The 17897-nt window shown below is 53.7% G+C and overlaps 2 protein-coding genes across 21 annotated transcripts in view; one reads left to right on the plus strand and one right to left on the minus strand.

Moving 5' to 3' along the window:
• Positions 1 to 13: 13 nt before the first annotated feature.
• Positions 14 to 13751, minus strand: Ccdc9 (coiled-coil domain containing 9). 20 transcript variants are annotated; one of them, XM_048790649.1, is made up of 15 exons: positions 12453 to 12689; positions 11741 to 11818; positions 11491 to 11595; positions 9856 to 9957; positions 9426 to 9674; positions 7788 to 7871; positions 7539 to 7712; positions 5757 to 5938; positions 3575 to 3621; positions 3328 to 3463; positions 2894 to 2987; positions 2411 to 2825; positions 1986 to 2078; positions 942 to 991; positions 14 to 374 (listed from the first exon to the last, which is right to left on the minus strand). In XM_048790649.1, exons 1-15 carry the CDS (start codon positions 12672 to 12674, stop codon positions 357 to 359), a joined length of 2049 nt encoding a protein of 682 aa, XP_048646606.1. In that variant the 5' UTR covers positions 12675 to 12689; the 3' UTR covers positions 14 to 356. The 20 variants fall into 20 exon arrangements, with proteins under 20 accessions (XP_048646606.1, XP_048646610.1, XP_048646614.1 ...); XM_048790653.1 differs by having other exon boundaries at positions 15 to 374; positions 2471 to 2825; XM_048790657.1 differs by lacking the exon at positions 14 to 374 and having other exon boundaries at positions 504 to 991; positions 9426 to 9480; positions 9649 to 9674; positions 9859 to 9957.
• Positions 13371 to 17897, plus strand: part of Bbc3 (BCL2 binding component 3) — a 24235-nt gene continuing 19708 nt past the window's right edge. Inside the window, exon 1 of the mRNA XM_048791232.1 lies at positions 13371 to 13706. Within this exon, the coding sequence (XP_048647189.1) occupies positions 13371 to 13706 (336 nt within the window). The remainder of the gene's footprint in view (positions 13707 to 17897) is intronic.

Below are 17897 nucleotides of genomic sequence, written 5' to 3' on the forward strand. Positions count from 1 at the left end.
CCCACCCCGACCACGCCCCCGCGCTCCGCCCCCACATGCTCACCCCGCACACACCCGAACTCCTCCAGACGCGGGGCCCTGCCTGGCACCCCCACCTGCTCCTAGACAGCGGCCACCTACTGCCCTTTCAGGTGTTCTGAGGCTAACCTCACCCCCGAGGTTCCGACCTCGCCCTCACCCGATCGCTCCTTCTCCAGCAACTCCGCCACCCACCCTCAGTTCCCTTCTCGCCCTACAGCCGTGGGGTCCCAGGGGCTCCGAGGAGAGAACCCAGCCCGGAGATCCAAATAGAACCCCTCCTGCCGCCCCCCGCCCCATCCAGGCGGGGAAGCTTCAGTCCCCTCCCAGCAGCGTCTTCAGGAATTCAGGGAGGCCTGCGGGAGGGGAAGGAAGACGAATCAGGGGGAGAGAAGGAAGACCCCTTTATCCCGCCTCTTCCGCCAGAGAAAAGCCCGCCAAGCAGCGCAACCCAGCCTGTCCCGGCCACAAATGCAGTTCAAAGGTCATCGGAAGCACTGCGTTTAATAGAGACGGGCCGGTGCCCTAGAGATTGAAGTCCTGCGGAGGAGTCACCGGCGACTTGCCAAGCCCCAGATGTAGGCTCCTGGAGACGGGAAATTCGGCCAGGAGGCTGGCACCTAGCCCGCACGGCCTCCTGGGGGCGCTAACTCGGAGGCGTCTCGGCCTTCCCACGAGGTTCCCCGTGGGTAGGGCCTGGACAGAATCCTCACCAAATTTACACTACTGTCCTGGCCCCGCCCTCTACAGTGACCCTGGCTCCTCCCCCCTTACATTTAACCCTCTCCTGGCGGGAGTGTGGCAGAAGCAGAGGAGCGAGGCGGTGGGAGGTTAGTGCAGAGGACCGATGCCAGGTACAGCGGATGCGGTCAGCGGGCGGCCCCTGGGGGTGGAGCGGCCGCTACCACCTTGCAGAAACGCACCCTCTGGAAGTCCGTGATCTCCGCCGTCTCCTGGCCCTCGGGGCCCACCTCTGGGGAGAGAAGGGGCTGTCAACAGAGGGAAAGAGACTCCCTGCCTTCCCCTAGTTCCGGGGCCACCCTCCCCCATCTGGCCCTGCCCCTCATCCCAATCCCGCCTGGCACTAAGCGGTTTAGGGGCCAAGGAAGTCTTAATCTTCAGTGGACCCACGAGGCAGCATATACCCTGTCTACAAGAGGGAAATGCTGGCATGAGATCAGGGTGATCCAGACAACACGTGACCAAAGATAGCTCAGCTCAGCCCCATCCCCATCCCTAAGCAACCTCCATCAAGCAAGCCCCAGGGGACCAGCCCTCCATTCCCTTACATCCCCACCATCCAGCTTTCTAACCGGTCCCTCCTTGGCTCTGGCCCAAATCCTAAGCCAACTCCACTGGGGAGAGGGACACTATCACTGGTTCAAAATGGCTCCCACTAAATGATGGAGAAAAGGGGTTCAGCCTCTTGCTCCCACTCTGCAGGGGCCAAAATCGAATTGGGCCCTATTCTAATTTCCACCACAGGGTTGCACCCCCAAACCCTATAATCCCACTCACAGATAAATCCCATACTCTGTCCCACTGTCGTTTTTACTTCCTGCAAGTAAAATAAGCCCAGAACCACTGAGCTACACCTCCCACCCCCCAACTCTTATTTCAACATTTAGGGCCAAGTTTAAATTCTGAATCCTGCCCTTTAGGTCCTCCCCTAGAGAGTAAATCCACCTCATTACTTCTCCACTGCTTTCCTTGAGTCTGGGGTTGACCTCTAACTCCTAAATTCTTATGAATCCTAATCCCCTGCTGTTGTCTCCCCTGCTGGACCATCCCTGTGGCCCTGAAGCCCCTCCTCAACCCCAGCCGTGTTCAGGCTCACCCCAGAGGTGGCATTCTAACCTCACACCCAGGCCCCACTGCTGCCACACAGCTCCACCACAAGCCCTTCCCTGGCCACCCAGAGGGGAAGGCAGGCCACGCCACCTCCCCCACTGCATGCACACCCCCACCTGGTGTTGCCTCAGACCCCTCCTCTTCAGCTTTCTGGGCTCCTGGGAGACTGTGCCCACTCTCCAGGGAGGCAGAGGCCGGCTGGTCACCTCCTGGGGAAGGGGAGGCCCAGTCAAGCCCCCTCTCCCTCCAAACATCTCCCCACCCGGAGAGATGAGGCCCAAGGGGAGTTAGAGGGGCCTTAAGGACACACTTAGGGGAATGTCATTTGAGGATGTGAGTTCTTTATTGAGGAGGGGCTCTGGAGGACCTGGGGAAGTCTGGGAGTGGGTACTCTAGAGACAGGGGCATGACAGCACAGAGGGGACACGGACTGCCCTCCCCAGCAGCCAGCACCGTGGGCATGGGGTCCCCAGGCCCATCACACCCCTGTGCGCACACACAGGCAGCCGGCTTCATGCATTCCCAAAAGGCCAGGCCTCACCCGGAGAGAGGGCACCAGCCGGGTGGGTGGTCCGGGGAGAATTCTGCTCCATCTCCTCACCCCAATCTGACACAGGCTGGTGGCCACCAGGTGGTGAGAAGGGGCTGGAGGGCGTGGCAGGCGCCTGGGGAAGTGTATCCTCAGCCCTGGAAGGCGCTGCCTCCTCCGCCTGCTCGGCCTGCTCGCTGGGGGCACCACCGGAGGGCTCGGCCTCTTGGGGTTGGTGCTCATGGGCTGGCTCTTCCTCCTGCTCCTCAGTGCCCTGGTCCTCAATTTCCTCCTCCTCGTCCTCCTCCTCCTCCTCCTCCTCCTCGTCCTCAGTCACATCCTCACTCACATCCTCCCATTCTTCATCTTCCTCGTCCTCCCCCTCATCCTCAGGAGGCCGGTGGGCAGGAGCAGGTGGCTCCGGAGGCTGCAGGGAACACAGTAGGTCAGGGAAAGGACGTGGCCCCGAGCCCCACACCCCGTGCCCTGCCTTACCTGCATGGGTGTCTCCTCCTGGGACGGGGGCTGTGGGGCCTCAGGGGCTGGGGACACTGCCTCCTCTTTTGTCTCCCAGCGGTCATCATGGTCACTAGAAGGAAAGGGGTGAGGCCTCAAGTGACAAGAGGAAGGGACTTCCAACTGCCCACTCCTCCCCAGAGCAGAGCTGTCCAGAGAGCACTGAGAAGGGAATGGTGAATGTGTGTCCCCAACCATCAGGGAACAGGAGAAATGAAGGGGAACCAGGTGGCAGCAGAGATGAATGCAAAGCGAGGAGAGGACAGATGAATGATGAAGCCAAGATCCAGACCCCAGGCGCCAAACCAAGCACCTTAGAGACAGATGAGGCCAAGACACACAGCCCCACCCAAGTCCAAGGAAAAAACGACCTCCCAGAGATGTGCACATGCTGCGGGAAGGGGTGTCCCCACCTGTAGGCTCGGGGCACTGCCTTGGCCTGGGGTCGGCTGCTCTTTCTCCTTCTGCGGCTGCTGACCTCAGCTTTACGCTGTGACAGGAACTCCCCAAAAGTGGGGGGTTTGGGAGGCCGGGCCCAGGCCTGTTCATCTGCAACAGAAATAGAACCTGAAGAAGGCAGGGGAAGGGGGACAGCGCAAACTACTTCCCACCCAACCCCAGTCCAGCCACTGTCTTGGCAGGTCCAAGAACACCACTCACCATAGCGGTGGGACAGTTCATGGGCAGGGGTTGGGCCATCCTTGAACCTGGGAAAGAGAGCAGGGATGAGCAGAGGGCGCAGGAATGAGGAAGCAGGGGGAGTGCTGGAGGCCAGGGACAGAAACCAGATGAGAAGACAGAGGGGCAACCAGAAAGGGTCACTAGGAAGAGGACAGGATCAGATGATGCATGAGGCAACCTGACATCCTACTGATAACCACAGAAAGAAAAAAAATTGAGAATTTGGCCCCCCAGATAAAAATACCAATGGGTCTCAACAGACCCCTACAAAATAATGATCGCCAGCTACCTGTCTGAACCTCACTTCCTGTCACACTCTCTCTTTCTCACCTGGCCAACGAAGCAGGTTCTCCAAGCACTCCTGGCTCCTGCCTCAGGCCTTTATACCTGTTGCTCACTCTCTGGCCTCCTTCAGGCCTTAGCTCTAGAGACAGAGATTTTCCTGAACCCCACCTACAGGAACATGTTATCTAAAACTAAAATAAAAACTCCCGTTCATGTTCTCCTTCCTCTGCTTCATTATTCTTTATGACCCGAAATCAGATTTACCCCCCTCCCATCTTGCCCACAGGACTCCAAGTCTAGTGGCAGAAACATTTTATTCATTCTAGATCCCTGTCACCTAGAACCTTTCATGTCACACAGGGGGGCCTTGATAAGCATCTGATAAAATCACTGCAAGTGTGTTCATTACACCTGTTGTAGACTGCTTTGGGGACACACACAAAAATAATTATTTTTCCTTTCTTAAACCTGAGAATGTCTCCCTAAAAGCCCAGTTACCTATCCCTTAGAAGGATAAGCTAAAATACCTAAATAATTCTCACACTTGCAAAAGCTTGACTCATGATCCAATAAAATTAATAATAATAATGTTCCTAACCACTAAGCAAAAAGACAAAGTCCTCTTTTTTCTTTAACCAAAGCCAACAAAACAACATTATAGGTAAATGAAAACTTCCAATGCAGCAAAGGACAGAGCATCAGACTGCCATTCGTGGGCTTTTCCAGAACGTTCTGCCTGGCTATGGAAGTTGGTCCTCATGACAATGACAATGACACTTTAAGGTGGATGTTTTCTGAGCCCAGAGGAGGACAGAGTCAGGCCTGATGCAAGGATGTGTGCTACTTGGGGACAGGTCAGTGGGACAGAGGGAAGCTGCAAGATGAGAGGACAGAGGGGCGACCAGAAAGGTCTTTCATGCCCAGGTGACCTTAGAATTTACATCCCTAGGGTCAGGAGGTAGCTCAGTTTAAGGTGCTTGCCTAACATGCTCCAGGCCACAGCACCTCAAAAATAAAATTTACATCCACACCCTAAGCCACAAAGCCATTGCGCAACACCCACTGGAGGGGCAGAGCTTGCTTCCCTGCAGGCTAACAATGAGGAAGGGTCTCTGTCACCTGTCTGTCCGCCAACACCAGGACATCTGTCTCCCCAGGCAGCTGCTGCCCTCTGCCCACACCCAGAATGAACACATACGGAGTGTGTTCAAACTTAAAGCCAGAGCATCACTATGTCACTGTCATGAGGACCAACTTCCAGAGCCAAGCAGAAAGTTCTTGAAGAGGTGAGGAATGGTATTCTTTAAAGATCAGCAACCTCCGGTTTTATCCCATGCTCTGTGCTTTGCTCTACTGGACTACACCAGAAGTTTCCATAGATTTATATCTTCTTTTTTTTTTTGGGGGGGGAGTTCTGAGGATGGAACCCACGGCTCGTGTGTCCTATACAAGCACTCTACCACTAACCTATGTTCCCAGCCCTTTTTATTTTTTGAGACAGGGTCTCACTAGGTGGCCCAGGCTGGTCTCCAACTCAGGCTCCTCCTGCCTGAGCTTCCCGAATAATGGAAATTACAGGTTTGTGCAACCACACCTTTAATGCTGGCTCTCACTTAAAGAAAAAAAAAGGATTTTGTCTCGGCACACCTGAGCTACACCTGATCTGGAGCTGAGCCCCAGGGCACCCACAGGCTCACATCCAGCCTGGACCAGTTGAGCAGGGTGGCCTGTGAAGGCTCTCGTGTGCCATGGAGACCTGACAAACCACAGCATTCATCACTAACAGCCCAGGTGAGGAAACAGAGAAGCAACGGAGGCAGAGGTCAGGGCAAGGAGGGGCAACAGCCCAGGGCAGGCAAACAGGGCGCAGACTCACATGCCATCAGTCTTCTCAGCATCCCACTCCCGCCGCCACTGGCCCGTGGGCTTGCGGTGTCGCTGTAGTCGCTCCTGGTCAATCTTCTCCCTCTCCTGTTTCCAGCGCAGGTACTCTGACCGCTCCCGGCCCGTCATGGACAGCGTCATGTCGCCAGCACAGCCTGGGCCAGCCCGGCGGCCCTGCCCCAGCCACAAGCAGTCAGGGTCTATTCCTCTCCCTTTCCCTCCCCACTGAACTCAGAGGTGGGGTCACTGGTTCAAGGTGACAAAGCAGCAGTACAACAGCTCAGGTAGACTCAAAGAGGCTCTCCCATCTCTTCTTTGAACAGCATCCCCCATCGTCACCTTGCTGGGCTCCTCTGGTGGCAACATTTGTTGCCGCCTGGCCTGTAACCAAATTTCCATCTGGCTGGTTCCCATTGCTGTCAACTTATCATGGCCTATGTTTGCATTAAAACTCATCCCAGCATCTAAAGCGGTGCCTGGGGGCTAGGAGAGAGGCTCAGTCATACAGCACCTGCCTAGCTGGTGTGAGGCCCCAGATTCATCCTCAGCACCTTGAAGACAAATGAAATAGAGCAGTGCTTCTACCCAGTAGGTGCCCAATAAACAACACTGATGTCGGAATCAGAGAAAACTCCAAAACACACATGAACCCTATAACCTAACTCTATAAGCTGAGCCGTGTGGGACTGGCAAAGCCACCAATACTGTCGAGGTGTAAGTCCAAGGAATTGACTCTCCCCTCTCTGGTCACATCCCCACCCTTCACCCTTCACCTAGCACGATGTGTCCATAGAGCCTTATAAATGCCACATCATCAAGAATAAGGGGATCCAGCCGCTCAGAAGGCTGAGGCAGGAGGATGGTGAGTTCAAAGCCAGCTTCAGCAAAAGTGAGGCACTAAGCAACTCAGTGAGACCGTCTCTAAATAAAATACAAATAGGACTGGAGATGGGGCTCACTGCTCAAGTGCCCCTGAGTTCAATCCTTGGTAACCACCACCACCACCCCGCCCCTGCAAAAAAAAAAAAAAAAAAGAATAAGGGGAAACTGGCCCTAACAAGAAAAACATGCTGGGTACAGTGGTGCAGGCCTGTAATCCCAACAGCTGGGGAGGCTGAGGCAGCAGAGGCACAAGTTCAAGACCAGCCTCAACAAATTAGCAAGGCCCTCAGCAACTTAGTAAGATCCTGTTTCAAAATAAGAAATAAAAGGGCTGGGGCTGGGGCTCAGTGGGAGAGTGCTTGCCTAGCATGTGTGAGGCACTGGGTTCAATTCTCAGCACCACATATAAATAAATAAGTAAATAAAATAAAGATCCATCAACTACTAATAAAAATATTTTTAAAAAGTAATAATAAACAAATAAAAAAAGAGCTGGGGGTAGGTGGGGATATAGCTCAGTTGGTAGAGTGCTTGCCTTGAGAACTGGCACAGTGGTGCACGCCTATAATCCCAGCCCCTCAGGAGGCTGAGGCAGGAGGATCTCAAGTTCCAGGACAGCCTCACCAATTTAGCAACACCCTAAGCAACTCAGCAAGACCCTGTCTCTAAATAAAATACAGAAAAGGGCTGGGGATGTGGCTCAGTGGTTGAGTGTCCCTGGGTTCAATGCCCAGTACCGAAAAAAAAGAAAGCATGACACAAATCCTTAAAAACGTAAACAATGATCCCAGCCCAAAAAGAGAGTCTTGACCTATCCTGGTCCCCAACATGCCTGGTGCACATCTGTACTCAGCCCAGAGAGCAGTGCAAGGACCCAGCTACCAGCACTCACCTGCCGCTCGTGCTCCAAGCCACAGCGCACCCTCTCAAAGTCAGGGCCCCCCCAGTTGCGCCCATGTCGACGGCTACCCTCCCGGCGGTCCCGCTCTGGCTCCTCCAGGGGCCCGCTGCGTCGCCGGGGGTCATCCAGGAAGTTCCGCACTGGGTTGGGCTCCAGCACCCCTTCCTACGGGCAGAGGCAGGGTTGGCTGGCTCCCAGGAATCAGGCAGCAGTGCTCGCCTGGGAGCCTGCGGTACTGACCCGCTGGTTGCGCTCGTACTCGGCAATCTTCTCCATCTCCTCGTTCATCTTCTCAATGTTCTGTCTCCGCCGCTCCTCCCACTCCTGGGGATACGGGGTCAAGACACCCAGCATCAGGAAGAACTGCTAAAGCTGTACAGAAAAGTGTGGCACAGCACCTGGCCCGCTCTCCTGACAGAGGCAGGTGGCATAGCACCTGGCTGGCATCTGGGAATCATTCTAGGTGTGTTCCCAGTCAACTGTAACCAGTGAGGGTGGCTCGATGGGTCTGGACTCTGCCAACAGTATGGGAGATGCTGCAGCCCCTGCCCCATCTCCTGTGAGTCTGGGATTCTGGAAGATACAGTGTGCAGGGAGCCCCAGCCTCCAAGAGGCCAGGGCACTGAGTGTCTCCTGAGCATCCTTGGTAGACAGACGTCGTCACAATTCAACGCACCCTAACTCCACAGGGAACATGGCTGCCTCCAGACCTCACCCATGCACCTCCTCCCCTGGCTTTTGCTTTGTGTCAAAACAGCAATAGCCAGGTGCAGAGGTGCACGCCTGTAACCCCAGTGGCTCTGAAGACGGAAGCAGGAGGATCGAGAGTTCAAAGCCAGCCTCAGCAAAAAGCAAGGCACTCGGTGAATGGCACGCAGGTAAGACTCTGTCTCTAAATAAAATACAAAATAGGGCTGGGGATGTGCTCAGTGGTGTAGTTGAGTGCCCCTGAGTTCAATCCCCAGTACCCCCCCCAAAAAAAAAACAGCAATAAATCTGAGCTTGAGTCCAATTATACTCTGAGCCTTGTGAGTCTTTCCAGCAAATCACTGAAACTGGCAGTTTGGTGTCAGAGTGCTGGAGTTCCCCACACCCTAACTGCCACAGTAATAATGATGGTCATGATAATAGTAACTAGTAACCTCCCAGCCCATTCTGTTCTTCCACAGTACCAAAATTTTAGGTAAGAACAAAACAGCTGGAGATGACCTTTTCATTTCCCGGTCTTTGTAGCGACATGTGGCTAAGTGTGTAAGTACTAACAGGATATGAAAAAAAGTGCTTAGGACAGCTCAATAGGTTGCTTAGGCTGACTCTGAACACGTGATCCTCTGACCTCAGCCTCCAAGCCACTGGGATTACAGGTATGTACCAGTGCACCCAGCAACTTATAGTAACCTTTAAATCTAAACACGATTCCTACATGAGAGAGAATCAAGTTCACAGAAGGAAGTAAGCGGCCAAGGACAAGTAACTAACAGAACCAGGTTGTACCCAAGTCCAGGCAAGCTGTGAGCCGTTAAGCTAGACACGTCCCACCAGCCCACCTGCGTGCCAGGAAGACCAGCCCCACGCTCGCATCCCACCACTGGAACAGACACAGAAAACCCAGAACAGCCTGGGCACATCAGCCACCAGACAAGAGCAGCCACCAGACAGCGCCAGAAAGAGGAAAAAGAGATGGGGAGAAACAAGCAGCGTGAGGGCGAGGGGAGGCAGGGAGAGGTGGACGACCGCCCTGCAGAGCGCCCAGGTGCAGGGGCTGAGGGTGGAACATGGAGAACGGGAAATAGCCCTGAGAGAAGGAATGGAAAGAAACAAGACGACAAAGAAAACAGAATGAGGACGGCAAAAGCTTCCCACCTGCCTGGTTCCTACCTTGGATTTGCGGTCCGAGGTTGAGGTGTCTCCGGCTCCGGAGAGATGAGGAGACCCCCGGCCCCGGCCCCTTCGGCCCCGGCCCCCAGCTCCTCCTCGAGGCGGCTCCCCAGGACTGTCCTCCCAGTTGCGGGATGCCCGGCCCAAGCCTGCCCGGCCTCCCTGCTGGGGAGGGGGCCGCCCACCCCTGCTGACCCCTGGGGGCCGAGGGGTCCCAGGAGACCTCCGTGAGGGACCCATGCTCTTCTCCTGGAAGAGGGAGGAGGGGAAAGTACAGTCACTGGACAGGGAAACTGGGACACACCAGGCCCAGAGGGGACAATAGGTACAAGCCACCCGTGGGTCTGGAGCAGCTGGGGAGTTTCTCATCCCAGGCCCCAACCCTCTCCCCGCCATCCTCAGGAGTCCTCCACACTGGTGACAAGCTCACCACCTCAACCGCCACATTCTCCTTCTCCACTGAGCGGCCCTTCCGAGGGGCTGTCACTGCTACACCCTCGAGTTCAGCTTTTTTACGGTCCTCCTCAATCTCCTGGGCACAAACATGTAGGGCGGAAGAAATGTCAGGGGCCCTGTCCACCTGCTGGACTCCCATAGCCTCTTGAATTCCTCTGCATCTTAGTCCCAGCCCTCCCTCCGAAGCTCTAAACAAGAAAGCTGGTCCCTTTCAACATCATCTCTCAGACCCCGTCGTGTTCCCCTCTAGGACCTCTCACGATGCCCGCCTCTGAGCAAGGAACAGAGGCTTCCTCAGTCTGTGGGCCCCAGAATCCCCTCCCATGCTTGGCCTTGTCTCTCTCCATCCCCTTTTGCCCTACCATTCTGTTTCTAGAACATACGAGGTCAAGATCTGCCTCACAGCCTTTGCACCAGCTGGCCCCCCTGCCAGCTTTCCCAGAGTCCCTCACTCCCCCAACTCCTCAGTCTCTATTCAAATGCCTCCTCTCAGAAAGGCAGCCCCGGAACCCCTGCAGAAATCAGTTCCCCACCATTCTTCCTCTTCTCATCCCCTGTTCACCAGGGAACAGGACATCTGTTCACAGATGCATATCCCAAGTGTAGAACACTGCCTGACACATGCCAAAACTTAGTATTTTTTAACAAATGGACACATGAAGAATGAATAAATGAGGTCTACTGCTCCGCCCAGGTCCCACATCCAGGAAAACCTCACTGCCTACTTTTGGGCCTTGTTCTGGATCCTCCCTTTCTCCGCCAACCTTCTACTGTCCTCAGTCACAGAGTCCCTCAACCACAGTTCTGGGCCAGGCACCTCTTTTCCCACTAGAGCTCCTGCCCCAACTTCCTTCTCAATCTCTGGCTTCTCTCACCTCTGCCCCTCCACTAACTCACAGCAGCCAGAGAAGCTTCTCTAAAAAGCCAGAGTCCCACTCCTGCTCAAAGCTCTCTATGGTCCCCCAGTGCCCTCAAGAGAAAGTTCAAACTCTCAGCTTTGTGGCATTTAGGGCCTTACATGACCTGGCTCCTGTTGACCTCTCTAGATCAATACTCCCTAACTGACCATGCAGCTTTAAGCTCCAAGCTCTCTCAAGTCCAAATATTTGCCCAAACTGTTCCCTCTGCCTGAAACACAAGCCCTTCTCCTTTTCAACTGGCTAATGTCTTATAACTCTTCAGGCCTCTGCAGCCCCCTCTTCCAGGAAACCCTCCCTAATGTCCCCCAGGCTGAATCAGGAGCCCTCCCTAGAGTCCTACAAACCTCTGAATTCCCTCATCACCTTGCCCGGCCTGTATCATCACCAACTGGGGACAGGGCTTTCTCCCTGACTGAACTCTGAGCCCTGAAAGGACAGACCTGAAGCTGTCTTGGTGTCAGCCCCAGCACCACTCAACAAAAGAGTTGGAGCTGTAAAGACCTGGGTGAGTATTTGCAAATGAATGAATGAATGACAGAAATGAAGGAAGGAATGCCTAACTAAGGCCTTTGGCTTTCATCCTGAGAGTGATGGGAAGCCATGAAAAGGTTTCAAAGAAGGGAGAGGTGAGAAAAACTCACTGCGGGGGAGGAGAGGGGATGGGGTCTCCCAGGGCAGGGCTAGGGCACCTGGTAGCGCCGGATGAGGGCCTCATTCTTCCTCCGAAGAGCCTCAATCCTCTTGTCCAGCTCAGCATCCTTCTCCTCCTTTGATTTCAGATCCAGGGTGGCTGCCTGAAACAGGAAGGCAGTTGATGGGTGGAAAGGAAACCCTCTAGGTATCCCAGGGCCTGAAAATTCAGTCTGGGGTCTGCAGGTCTGACCCCTGGATCCCATTCTCCCAAGCCCCTTCCCCAAAGCTCAGACTCCGGATACCCACTTCTGGTCTCACCATTTCACCAGCTGTGGCTAGGATCCCAGCAACCACCACAGAATCTGGAAGCAACACTAGGGGTTCCTGAGCACAGAGGAAACAGCATGACTAAGACGAAAGGCACTCCCAATCTACTTTGTTCTCTCCCATATAGGGGGCTCCTCACACAGACATGCACACAAAATAATACCCATACCCCAAGAGAATTACGGACTTCATTTCCATTTTGCTCAAGTCTTAGCTGCACCCCTTACTTGGAAAAAATAAAGACCACGCCCCTTCGGTTTTAGACCTACGGATTTTTCATGAAAACTTTTTAATCAGACCCTCCTTGGGAAGTTCTGGCTTAGCCCTCTAGCTTCCTTCCAAACTGAAGATTCTAGCTCAGCCTCCACAACCTGTAGTGGGAGTTTTAGCCCAGACAAAACTCAAAAGTTTGAGTTTTAGCTACATCCCTTCTCCAACCTGCACAAGAAAGTTCTAGGGCCACTTTCCTGTGTTCATTCTGGTGCCACTCACATCCCAGTGTACATTCTAGCTTCGCAGGTAAGTTTCAAAAACATGCCCTAACCGCAAGCAGTTCCAACTCTTCAGAGAACATAATCCCATACCTCCCAAGGAAAGCCCTAGGCCCGGCTCCCAGCATCCTGAAAAAACGTAAGATGGTCGACTCATTATCTAACCAGAAACTATTCTGATAACGGGTTCCGGTGCCCACTGGGGAGGCTTCCGGATTGGGCTTCACCTCTCCGGTGCATGCTCGCTCCAGCCAGGACAGAACTTCCCACGCCCACTCTTGGCTTCCCAGGGAAAAAAAAAAAGCCTCCACCAGGCTGCGAACGCCACGGCCCCGCCCCTGACTGCCCTCTGGCCCAGCCCCGGGGCAGGGCAAAACTTTCCGGCCCCGCCTTTCCCGCCAGACTTCTGGCGCGGCCCACATTCTCGCGCCCTTAATCTGGCCCTGCTTCCGACTTCCCAGCCGACTCCCCGGCCCCGCCCCCTACCTCCTCTGGCAACAGCCTGAACCCGCCCCTGCCTCTCGCGTTATTTTCCCGGCTCTGCCCCCAGTTTCCCCAGCCAACGCTATGGCCCCGCCTCCGTCCTGCCCCGGGTCCTAGCGTCCCTTGCCTCCGGCCCCCTGCCCCTGACCTGCCCGCCCCGCCGCGCGCGTCAGGCTTGGCCCCCGCCCCCGGCTTCCCCAACCAAGGTTCGGGCTCCGCTCAGGCTTCCCCGCCAGTGCTCTGGCCGCGCCCCTGGCTCAGGCAAAACTTTCTGGTTCCTACCCCAAGCATTCTCCGCTCGCCCTCCGGCCCCGCCCCCCGGGCACCCTCCACCTTAGAACCCCGCCCTGGACCTGTCGTCAGCCTCTGGGACCGCCCCTGACTTCCCGGCCAACGTTCCGGACCCACTCCAAATCAGGGAAAACTTCCTGGCCCCGCCCACAGGACTTTCGACCCGCGTCCCGGTCCCGCCCCTCAGCTCTCCGGGCAACACTTGGCTCCGCCCCCAGCCCGGCACAACTCTTCGGGTTCGCCGCCAGCTGCCCACCCTAGCTGCAGGTCCTCTCGCAGCCCGGCCCGCCCCGGCCCTGCCCACACACTAACGTCCCGCCCCGCCAGCGCCCCTCGGACTCCCCATGTGGGCGTCCTGTCCCCGCCCCCCGCAGAGTACTCTGACCCCGCCCCCGCCGAGTGCTCGCTACCCCGCCCGCGCGTGCTCCGACTCCCCTCACGTGGGGCTCCAAGCCCCGCCCTCTCCGGGCGCGCTCCCGGCCCCCTCCCCCGGTCACCTGTCCCGGAGACCCCGCGGCGTCCGCGACTCCGGCTCGGTCGGCCTCCGCGTCCGCAGCTCCCGGGCCGCGCTCGTCACTTCCCGCACCCACCACGTGAAGAGGGGAAATAAAGAGGGTCACTTCCGGTACTATCAGCCCGTTTCCGGGAGCCTTAAAGAGGCCGCGCCCCCGCGGGTGGAGGTGGGAGCCAGTGGCTGTGGTCCCAGGGGTGTTTGGGAAGGTAGTTCCTCTGCATGGATTAGCTCGTTAGAAAGAAGGAGATGCCAGCCGCGTTCTCCGGCCTCTCCTGCTCACGATGTTTCCTCCCGCGCCCTCTGGTTCCGGATTGCAATAAGCAGGTGCCTGACACTAGCCTAGGACTCCTCGAAGGCTAACCGGGTTTGGCCCACCCCACCCCCGCGGAAGAAACCCTGGAGTTAGTATAACCGGTGTCCCGGCGTGGTGGCCCGTGTCTGTCATCCCAGCGAAGCCAGAGACTGAGGCATTAAACGTTCAAGGCCAGCTTCAGCAATTTATCTATCGAGACCCTGTCTCAAAATAAAGAGGTCTGGGGATAAAGCGCCCCTGGGTTCAATCCCTAGTACAAAAAAAAAAAAGTGTGTCCATTATAATCACTCATTCATTCTCTAAATCAGCAATGAGTGCTAGACTCTGCTAGGGGAAATGTGGACGGGAAGTCCAGATGAGGAACAAGGCCCTCATGGGTAAATGTGAATTTCACAGCAAGGATCGATGTCTTAGAAGAAGTCAGGAGGACAGGTCTGAGGGAGAAAGAGGCTGGCTGCCCAGGCAGAGGACATAGCCTGCGCGAAGTCGCTCTCTGTGTTGGGTGAGGTTGGTGCATTCCAAAGACAGGAAGACAGTCAAAGAAGCCCCCATCTGGAATTGATTAGACTTAAGGAATTACTTGCATAAACCAAAATTTAGACATAATAAGCGGCTTAAGACGAATGGTGGTAAGTGCTGAGGTATGCCTTCGTAGGAATTGATGACAGTTACAGGTATGCAGACCAGATTCCCTGAGGTGCCAGTCATTTTATTTTGTGATTTGAATCACGGAAAGTGGATATATGGTAATCCCTTGCCCTTTATATGGCTACTGTTAACAAGCTTCGGAAACCTTCTGTACACATGCACTTTAATCCTCTTATAATTGCCCAAATACCTGCCAAGCTCACTACATCACTTGCTTCAGCTCTTTAGTCAAATGTCAACTTCTCATATTTCTTCTGTGAAATCACTTGTTCGAAAAATCTGGAAACTAGCTGGGGGTGTGGCTCAGCGGCAAAGCACTTCCCTGGCACCTGAGAGGTTCTGGGTTCCATCCCAGCATCACAAAAAAATTAGAAAGAAAATGATGAATGAATGAGTGTATCTTTATTATTAGTTTCCTTCCCTTATTATGAAATAAAAAGTAAATACAAGAGCCATGTGTCGTGGCACACGCCTATAATCCCAGCAGCTCAGAGGCTGAGGAAGTAGGATCTCCAGTTCAAAGCCAGCCTCAGCAACTAGAAGGTGCTAAGCAACTCAGTGAGACCCTGTCTCTAAATAAAATACAAAATAGGGCTGGGTACATGTATCATGGGTCGAGTGTCCCTGAATTCAATCCCCAGTATTCCCCCCAAAAAAATGTAAATACAATCAGCTCTTTGTATCTGCAGGTTCCACATCTGTGGATACAACCAACCACAGATAGGAAACATTTTTCTAAAATTATGTTTGTACTGAACGTGCAGACTTCTTCATTACTTCCTAGGCAATACAGATTAGCAACTACTTCCTTAGCATTTGCATTGCATTATAAGTTATCTGGAGAAGACCAAAAGTATATAAAGGACAAAGAATGGTGGTAATCCAGTGACTCAGGAGGCTGAGGCAGGAGGATGGCAAGTTCGAGGTCAGCCACAGTAATTTAGCAAGGCCCTAAGCAACTTAGCAAGACCTGTCTCAAAATTAAAAACAGGTCAGGTGTGGTGGCACATGCCTGTAATCCCAGCAGCTTGGGAGGCTGAGACAGGAGGATACTGAGTTCAAAGCCAGCCTCAGCAACTAGAAGGTGCTAAGCAACTCAGTGAGACCCTGTCTCTAAAGAAAATAGAAAACAGGGCTGGGGATGTGGTGCAGTGGCCTGCTACCCTACTCAATCCCCCCCAAAAAAAAAAATTAGAAACAGGTCTGGAGATGTAGTTCAATGGTGAAGTGCCTCTCAGTTAAATCTCCAGAACGACCCCCCCAAAAAATAAATAAAACAAAAAACAGAAAATAGACTGGGTCTGGTGCCACATGGCTGTAATCCCATTTTACAGATAGAAAATCAAGCTCATTGAGGTTCCTTTCTTGTGTCATTGAGGCAACTGAGGGGTTCTACTAACTTCTACTACTACCTTCTGTAACAAATGACCACAGCCTGGTGATTTAAACTTATTCTCTCCAGTTTTAGAGGCTAGATGTCTGAAATTCAGATGTCCCCAGGGTGGTCCCTTCTGGAGGCACTGAAGGAGAGTCTTGCATGCCTCTCTCTGGCTTTTGGCAATTCTTGGTATTCCTTGGCTTGGGGATGTAGCCCCTTACCTCTGCCTGCCTTCGCTGGTCATCTTCTCTGTGTTTCTGTTTTTATGAAAGCACCAGACATTGATTCCAGGCAGTCCTAATCCAGCATGATCTCATCTTGAGATCCGTGCCTCCATTACATCTGCCAAGACCCTTCCTCCAAATGAGGTCACATTCCGAGGTTCCTATATTGATGTCCAACCCCAAAGCCTCAAGCGTTTCCCCCCCCCCCCGATGCAGCTCTTCACTCCCTGAACACACCCACTCTGGCCCCAGGGCCTTTGCTCCTGTTATTCACGCTGCACAGGGCACTCAGTTCTCACCTCCTTTAGGACTTTATTCAAATATCCCCAATCCAGAGACAGAGTCTTTACAGAGGTGATTAAGTTAGAATGAGGCTATGAGGATGAACCCCAATCCTTATAAAAAGACTCCTTGAACCAGGCAAGGTGGTGCACACCTGTAATCCCAGCAACTCCGAAGGCTGAGATGATTGGATCACAAGTTCGAGGCCAGCCTCAGCAGTTTAGACCCTCACTAACTTAGCAAGACCCTGTCTCAAAATAAAAACAAACAGGTCTGCGGATATAGCTCAGTGGTAAAGGGCACCTGGGGTCAGTCCCCAGAACCAAATAAATAAGGCTGGACATATAGATCAGTTAAAGAGCATTTACCCAGAGTCCCATCCCCAGGAGACACAAGGGCCTGGGTCCAACTCCCAGTACTGCAAATAATAATCATCATAATAAAATGCTTTGTGTTTACACACAGAGCGGAGTTAAACTCTAGCTTTAGTTTCCAGTTGTAAACAGGCACATGAAGGTCTCGCAAGCGGGCGGAGACGTTTTCCCCACTGGCCACCAGGGGGCGGTGCGCGCACTCCCCTGTTGATCTGCCCGCCTGTGATGGCAACCCGTCCCTGCGGCCGTCGAACTCACTTCTCCAGGAGACAGACAACATAATATCTAAACAAACATGTAATAAGAACGCTGAGGGACAAGATAAGGCAGGGCGAGGGGACAGAGGGTCCAGGAAGGCCTCTCTGAGGAGGTGACATTTGGGCAGAGAGCTAGCGAAAGCCAGGTGAATATCGGGACATCTCAGTTGGAGGAAATGTGTGATGCCGGCCTGGCCTTGGGACAAGAAAGGAAGGAGAGAGCACACAGAACACTTTAGGGCTCACCTGAAGGGAGACGAGGGCCTGCTGGGCGGGATCACTGCTGCATCTTAATCCCTTAAAGAAAATCTTTGCTATCATTTAGTGAGTACCTTCCACACCCTGGGCTCACTCTTCTTTCAGGCATTATCTCATCAAGTCATCCTAAAATACCCATTTTTTTTTTAACTGTATTTAACTTATTTTGATGTGCTAGCGATGGAATCCAGGTACTCACACTTGCTCCTGTGTGCCCTATCACTGAGCCACACCCCGAGTCCCTCTAATCCCCATTTAACAGAGCAGGAGCCTGGCTGGGCTCGGTCGCACACACCTGTAATCCAAGAGGTTCGGGAGGCTGATGCAGGAGGATCACAAGTTCGAAGTCAGCCTCATCAATTTAGCCAGGCCCTAAACAACTTAGTGAGACCCTGTCTCAAAATAAATAAATAAATGAATAATTTAAAAAATAAAATAAAAATGGCTGGGGTTGTGCCTCAGTGGTTGAGCCCTCCTGAGTTTCATCTACAGTACAAAAAATAATAACAATAAAAGGACAGGAAATCACCACCGAGAGATGCTAAGTGAACTAGCTGCCCAAGGCCACCAGCCATGTGGGAATTGAACCCAAATGGATCTTTTTTTTTTTTTTTTTTTTTTTT

The sequence above is a fragment of the Marmota marmota genome, unplaced genomic scaffold (assembly GCF_001458135.2).
Source record: "Marmota marmota marmota unplaced genomic scaffold, marMar, whole genome shotgun sequence".
NCBI lineage: Eukaryota > Metazoa > Chordata > Mammalia > Rodentia > Sciuridae > Marmota > Marmota marmota.